The sequence below is a fragment of the Elephantulus edwardii genome, unplaced genomic scaffold, assembly GCF_000299155.1.
Source record: "Elephantulus edwardii isolate Elephantulus edwardi_28Jun2011 unplaced genomic scaffold, EleEdw1.0 scaffold00343, whole genome shotgun sequence".
NCBI lineage: Eukaryota > Metazoa > Chordata > Mammalia > Macroscelidea > Macroscelididae > Elephantulus > Elephantulus edwardii.
In genome coordinates this window covers 1,400,483-1,408,429 of record NW_006400093.1, presented here as the reverse complement: position 1 = coordinate 1,408,429, position 7,947 = coordinate 1,400,483, and the positions used below count along the sequence as shown (strand labels likewise).

Genomic DNA, 7,947 nt, shown 5'->3' with positions numbered 1-7,947 from the left:
TAGGGAAAATTATATTTACACACACACAAACACAAACACACTCTTCTAGGAGGAAACATTTGATTGAATTGAGATTCCTTAAATGACATTGGCATTTCAAGATTAAATATATAAAGAACACTGAAGCCATAACATGAGTGCACTTTTGGTTACAATAAAAGCAATAAAGCAATCTATGTATTTCATTTATCACTGTTCACTTTTATCATTTATCCCAGACTATTATAAAATATATAAAACTGAGACATGAATTATCAGTAGTGTAATTTTGTACTTTAACTTTCAGCTACAGATTTTGCTTTTAGAAAACTTTCAAAGCAGATTTTTTCCCCTTTGTTAAAGGTTCTGTAAATGCATATACTTGCATCCCTGATGGACTTATCTGTGAATTTCAAACATTTTTCCAACATTTTAATCCTCAAATAATTCAACAAACAAATCTTCATTGTGCCTTGTTTACCTTCATGCTTCCAGACAGGATAGTTGAGTTTATGCTTTAAAATAATACATGTATGCATATTCATATTTTTAAGAATAATTAATTACCTTTAAATTGTGGAATGACTCTACGAGATCAAGTAGGAAAATTTGGCACATTTCAAACAGTATTCTTTAGGTTTCAAGAAATTGTGTAACACAATGTAATTTCCCACTGTGATCTACTGGTGCTATCCACATAAGTGGGAGTTGTTAGTAGCAAGAATCACGGGAATATTTCTAGTAAATCAACAGGGACAAGTTCCCTACATACAACCAAAGGCTGATATAGAAGTAAAAATATATACAGTACAGTCACTCATTTGTAGTTTGGCACAATGCTTTCTATTTCTTCTTTGTGAATAATTAGTGCTTAAACTACTTGTGCAACTCTATGACGTGTTAAGTCTTTTACACAGCATATCAGATTAAATTTTGCTTCCAAAGACTTATCTTCACAACTTAAAATTTTTTTGAAGCACTTACATGTCAACATACATACCACAAGGCATATTTTGAAAGAAATACAAAACAAACATCAAATGTCTTTCTGGAAAAGTTGAGTGTCTTCTTCAAATACAGGTAAAACCCAAAATGCTGTTTCTGCTTTTAGAAGATTGTAGTTGGAATCCCTGCAGGAAAAAAAAAACCAAACAATTTATGTAATTTTAGTTAGCTTTTTCATATGTCTCACAAAGGGATCATACAATCTAAATTTATTAATATAATATTAGAAGCTATATAATGGGGAAAAAATACAGATTGGAAAGACTATTAGAAAACACTCTAAATTGCCATGCAATGAGATCTTATTTTCAAACTACGCTCTTTTTGTTTCAGTGATCTTAACTTTTTGTCTACATGACTTTTTAAATTCTGTTACTCAAAATCTGTCTTAATGCAAAGCACTTTCCAAATTCATTCAAGAATATATTTTACTACTATTTCTTAATAAGCAAAAACTTATGTTGAATAGCCAAGCCCAAATAAAATTACCTAGTCATTAGCTTTCTAGAGACAAAAATGAGGCACTGCTGGCCTACCATGTAGTAAGAAAGCTAAGGTATATCATTTGAGCTATTTTGGTACTGCATTACCTCAGTTTTTCAAAAGAAGTTGTCCCAGACTCATCCTTGTGGATCTGTTCTCGCTCCACGTGTTTTCCTTTACACTTTTCATCTCTCAGGACCTTTGAGCTGGATTTATGACGGTATAATTTTTTGTGTGTTGGTCCATTATTGCCTAACGTGCTCAGGTTATTATACTTCTTATCAAAGAAGGCAGATCGAGAATCCTCATTATAACTAAGTATGTTTGCACAGCCAGGATCATGTAACAATGGTTTCCCATTGCTTTTGCTCATACTTTTAATTGACCTGTTATTCTTAGTGGTTCCTGGGGACCCACTGCTGACCTTTTTCTTGGATTCCTGTGATGTCCCAGCCAATATTTTGAGGGTTTTTAATTTTAGCATATTGGACTCCGGGGAGTAGAACATGTTGGTGTCCCCATGTTTTTCCATGGGCTCCCAAATGGGTTCTATCGAGGCCATCATGAATCTCTGTACATCTGCCATACCAGAGGCAATGTTTGACAAAATATAGGAAGGCTCCTGAAATTCCCGTTGGTCATCATCAATGAGGCTGTTGTTGATATTGGTGCCCATGCTCATGTCATTCCAACCCAAGTTATTTTCTTTTCGCAAAGGCCAATCTCCAGAAAGTCCTTTCTGACTTGACATCTTCATAGAGGCCATAGGACCACCATGTTGGGCACATTCAGCCAGTATCTTTCCAGTGGAGGCTATGTTGTTGACTTGGGCTCCTCCATGGCCAGTGCCAATTTGCAATTTCTCTCTATTGATTGCAGTTATGTATTTTCCCTTTTTTGTTGACTTAGAGACCTGATGGGAGGTTTTGCCAGGTGGTTTTTCAGTTCCTTTGTTGTTGCTTTTTGGAGACTTTTTCCTGGTGTTTTTCTGAGAAGAGTTTTGATTCACAGACCCACTCTTATTGGGTGAACTCTTTTTTCTTGATTTTGACACCTTGTTATTGGAATTAATTTGACCAGGTGGCTCATTAAATGTTGACAGGCGAGGCCTTTTTTGGAGCAAGCTGATGGAATCCTCATCATTGAACATATGGAACTGGAACTGATGGTTACTTAAGGTAAATTCCTCATCCACTTGGACGTGCTGTGAAAGTGTACTGCAGTCCCACTTGATTCTTTCCATTTTACCTAATGGTCTTGGGACGCTCTCTTGGAACTCCTTCAGTGTTTCTAGTGTTTTGATACTTTCACATCTGGTTATTTGAGGGGAAAGTCTAGGGGTATCAGGTGGTGATATTTCTGAGAGGGAAGAGTGGCGAAATTTGTCAGGAGTGAAGTTGGAGATATCCAAGAGATCAGTAGACTCCTTTAATGGTGCTATTTCATCAGTGCTTTGCTGGGTCACCAGCTTGGGGCTGCAATGAACCAGGAAGTCATCGTTAATATCAGCATCAGCATCCTTTTCACAGGAAGCCAAGCTTAAAGAGGAATAATTACTTGTGTTTATAGTGAGTGAGGCCATTGAATCAAAGCTGAAGAGAAGACTGTCATCCATATTTACTGTACCCTGCTGGAAAGGAAAGCAGATCTCTCCATTATTAAGGTGATATAGTTGATAAGAGCCATCAGACTGGAGCTGAGTGTCTTGCATGGAGGTATATAGGACCTTATTGCAACTATTGCCACCACTATTGAGGCAGATTGCATTATATGTTGTAGCTGTTAGGCTATTTTCTGTTGGGACTACTTGAGAGACTCCAAATTCACTGGATTGGGTTGAAGCTATCTCCCTTGAGACTTCAGTCATTAATTCTTGGGGGCTAGAAGTAGCCTTGTCAGGCCACACATCCTCATGGTTGCTTGGTTCCATTTTGAATTTATGGGGTGACTGCTGCAGCTCAGTCTTAGAAGATGTGGAGGGTACACAGTGCTGGGTAGGCTGAAGAGGTACAAATGATTTTTCTGTTTGAGTAAAGCTAGCTTCATTTTGCTCTGCAGAATGGTGAGTAAAGTATGAAATACTGGTATTACTTGACAAGTCAGAAGCATCTAACAATGTTTGCAGATATCCTCCAGGGATAACAGGTATTTTGGTAGAAACATTAGCAGATGATAGAGGCATTTCAGAAGAGCATGTCGTTGCTAAGAATGTAGAATTCTTCACATTTACCTCAGATATAAATTCAGATAGATGGGTACTGTCTGTGTTCCCAGGAACAGCTTCTTTCTTTACTTTGGTCTTGGAGGATTGTTCTTCAAAGACAGGGCTAATTTCAGCAATTGGCTTGCTTTCTTGCTCACCATTGTTTTTCTTGGATTTTAACCTAGCTTCACTTTTAAATTTTATTTTGTTGAGAACTTTCCTCTCTAGTCCCTTAAACTTTGTGTCTTGAGATTTGACTTTTTCTGTGTCAAGATTTGTAATTTTATTTGTGCATCTTGGGGTAGTCAGAGATACAGGCTTCAATGAAATTTTCAGGCATCCATCTTCTCTATGATTACCTTTCTTCTGATCACTGCAAAATAAAATCTGCTTACTACTTGCTGAAGCTTCCATGGATGAAATTCTTTGAATCCTATGTCTGTTGCCATGTTTAGATTTTCGTTTGCGAATAGGTGATAAGAATGACAACTCAAAGCTCCCTGGTTCAAAGGTTTGCTTTTGGCATAAAGATATCTTGATGGAGTCTGTATTGCTATTTCTCTGCTTCTTCTTTTGCCAGAAGCCTTTCAAGGGGGCCAGTCTGGCATATTTGTTGAGTTGATTCTCACTCAAGTTTACTGTTGTTTCACTGGCATCCACCTTACTTAACTTCACCAGCATGTTCTTCTCACCTTTAAAACGATTGATGATGATATATTTTATAATAACAGGGGGCTCCTTGCGAGTTACTTTTCTTCTCTTTTTGGGACACCATTCATCATCATCTTCCTCTTTGGAACCACCTGGAAACCATTCTTTTCTCTCATTTATTTTTTCACTCTCAAGTGAGTCAACATCATATAAATAATCTTCACTATATCTGACTTTTCTCTTGGCTCTCAGCCCATAGTTCTGTTGGGAGGAGGAGCTACTGGAAATAGTTTCCCGTGCCATATAGTGACTGTATTCTTTGATTTCCCCCATAGCATTATATGAGACTTCAATGAAAGAGCTCTCATCACTGAAATTCACTGAGTCCGCCAAAGAATTCACAAGGTGACCTTGCTTTGAACTTTTCCACTCTACCTCAGCCTCATTGCATGGTTTATTCAAGGCAGAGTTTTCTTCATTCTCCTTTCTATCTTTTTTCCTTATGTCTTTGTCTTCCTGCCCTTCCTTTCCTTTCTTCTTTTCCAAGCTTTTTTCTTCTTCCCCCCAAATGATGTCAGGAACCTTGAATTGGGAAAATTCACTGTTCTGCTTCAGAATTCCACTCTTAGACTCTCGTTTGGGACAAGTAGTAAACACATTGGGGAAAAAGTTGAATTGGGCATCTTCTTGCATAAGAAGGGTAGTCTTATCTCGAACATTGTCCTGGAAAGACTCATATCGAATTTTAAGAGAGCACACATCACTATCCAGCGTGGACTCGTCATCATCAAACATGTAGTTATCCACATCTTCTTCAGAGAATAGGTTGACAGATAGTTCATTCTTGGAACAGAGGTCAAGCAGTTCAATTTTACTCTCACTAATGAAAGTTTCAAAGTAACCCCAATCTTGACTGGAATTTGCAAGCAAAGCCTCTTCTGTATTGCACTTATCCAAAAGTAATGCCTCAAAATAATTTTTCTGAGATGGATCCTCCATGTTGATGTCAGTTTTTTCCGCTTCTTGTTTATCTCCTGCCTTTGATTTTTGTAGGGGGAAGCCTAGAAGCTGGTCTGAGAGCAATTGATCTCCATATTTTGTATCTTCTTCTGCATTAATACACTGAATTCCTATACCAGAGACTTCACAAGTTTCATAATCCTTACTTAGGTCATCAACTTTTCCTGGTTCAGGATCTACTGACTCCTTGGATTCCATGAAGCAGTCCAAGCAAGTCCGGCTTGGCTGCATGAGGCAATCCCCATTCAGAGATGACATGCTTGCAGGCTCTGTTATGACAAATGGTGCTTTCTCACATTCACTGGGAAGTGACCATGTGTTCAGACCCTTTGTGATGCCAGATGTGAGGGAGATGGCATTAACAGAAGCACTATCAGCAGTATAGTCAGGTGATTCAATAAAGTCCAAAGGAGAAGGATTCTGTATACAGGGTTTCTTAGAAGGCAGGGACAAGAGACTCCTGGGATACATCAGAATCTCTTTTTGTACCACTGGTAAAGGCTGGATTGATTCAGCAGCTTCTAGAGCTGCAAATGACTTCATTGCCACATCCTGATCGTCTGGATCTAAAGAAAAGAAAAATAAAGACACAAATGAAGTTAAGGGTCTTAAACTAGACTCAAAGCTCTTGTTGCCTTAATTAGTTTCTAGCTCTTGAATTTATTATATAAGCTAAGCTTCAGCGTCTCTCACATTATACATAGAAACTACAAAGTAAAAGAACAATTCAGATTTTTCTATTGAACATTCATGTGAATGACAAACAATTATTTAGGTTTTACTTCTTCCTCATAGAAATGTAGAGTCTTTATCAGAAATTAGGAGAATATTGGACTGTTTGATTAATTGGATCATGAAGGTTTTCATGGTGAGAAAATGGAACTTTTCTAGTTTTGAGCCTCAGAACTCAGGTCTGAGAATGAGATTCAGTTTCATTCTTCTAATTCATGTTGTAGAAACCCTCATTAATCTCTCCATTAAATCTAAAGTTTCACATCAAAGCATAGTTCTAATTCATTGGAATTTTAAAAGAACTTAGGTATTCATGTGACAGAGACAATTTGAGAGGGTGAAGAAGTCAGATTAGTTAACTTCTTTTTTGTTTTTCCATTGTCGTGGAGTCAGAACCAGCTCCTAGCTGACCCTCTATTGAGTTTCTGAGGCTGTAAATCTCGCAGAAAGAGATTCCCCATATTTCTCTGGTGGCTTTGAACCACCAGAGAGGTGGGGACTTTGGGTTATCAGTGCAACTGTTTAAGGATTTGGTTATCAGATTTCACTAGTTAAACTTTTAAAGACCCTTTCAGCCCAATTACAGATTTGGTCAAATAAAGTTTAGGATTAACATAAATCACAGAGACAGCAATAGAGTCAATCTGACTCAATTTTTTTTTATCTTGAAATATACAGCAATAACAAAGGACTACTTATCATTAAATCCCCTTACCATTTTCTTCTACCTCATTTATCAGAGTGTTTTCTCCACTGGCTGAGGCAACAACAGACTTATCTTGTTGGTTATCCATGAATGTAGTAACCTCTTATTGTTTCATTCCAAGTCCAAATGCTGTCCAACCTGCACATTTCAAATATATAATATTGGTCATTAAATTTGTTTTATTCTGTGTTTTAGTCCTATTTCAGCTAGAATTCACTGCCATTGAATTACTTCTGACTCATGGAGACTTCCCGTCAGGTTTCTGAGGCTGTAAATCTTTATGAAAGGAGGCTCCTGTGGAGCAGCAAGTACACCTGAGCTGATGAATTTTATTGTGCTGTAGTCCAATAGATTTTGGGTTTTAAAAGGCTTATTGAAATTTATGTTTCCAGACTGGCTTCATTAGGTTTTGTTTCATAGTTTATGTCTAGTATGTAAGTCAATTTGGAAACTTACACTTCATTCATAGATCCAATTATTCCTTCAAGTTCACTGTACTATTTAAAACTGAAATCGGAGGAAACAAGCAAACTATCCCCACACACTAGAAACTAGCATAGATAACCTAATTGTTGTTGTTAAGTGCCATTGAGTCACCTGCAACTCATAATAGCTGCCCTGTCCTGAGCCAGTCTCACTGATTTCAACACACCTACCCCATTGGCCCAGTTACCATGTCAATCCCTCTCACACAGGTTCTTCCTCTCCTGTGCTGTCCCTTCACCCTTCCAAGCATGATGTCCTTCTTCAAGGACCATTCCCTCCTGGTCACATGCCCAAAGTTTGTGAGATGGAACTTCAAAATCCTAGCCTCCAAGAGAAACTTGGTTTCACTCTCTTCAAGACAGAGCTATTTACTTTCTTGGTGTTCCATGGTATGTTCAAGATTCTTCTCCAGCATCACAACTTGAAGACATATTCTTCTGTCATCCTTAGTCATGGTCCAGCTCTCTGATGCACAGCAAATAATTGCGAAGACCATGGCCTGGACTAGGTACACCTTAGTCTCTAGATCAACATCATTGCTTTTCAATAAACTAATTATGTCTGACCAATTAGAAAAGAAATAAAGCATAGTCCCTATTATCCTGAGGTAAGGTAGAGGTGGGTGTGTGTAGATTAGTTTTATTTCTGTTTCTCTGATTTCTTTAATTTCTATTTAAAATTA

At 37.7% G+C, this 7,947-nt stretch overlaps 1 protein-coding gene across 1 annotated transcript; it reads right to left on the bottom strand.

Moving 5' to 3' along the window:
• Positions 1 to 1,015: 1,015 nt before the first annotated feature.
• KIAA2022 (KIAA2022 ortholog) lies at positions 1,016 to 6,867 on the bottom strand. Its single transcript, XM_006901771.1, has 3 exons — positions 6,789 to 6,867; positions 1,575 to 5,907; positions 1,016 to 1,109 (listed from the first exon to the last, which is right to left on the bottom strand). The coding sequence occupies exons 1-3, from the start codon at positions 6,865 to 6,867 to the stop codon at positions 1,016 to 1,018; spliced, it is 4,506 nt and encodes a 1,501-aa protein (XP_006901833.1).
• Positions 6,868 to 7,947: the final 1,080 nt, after the last annotated feature.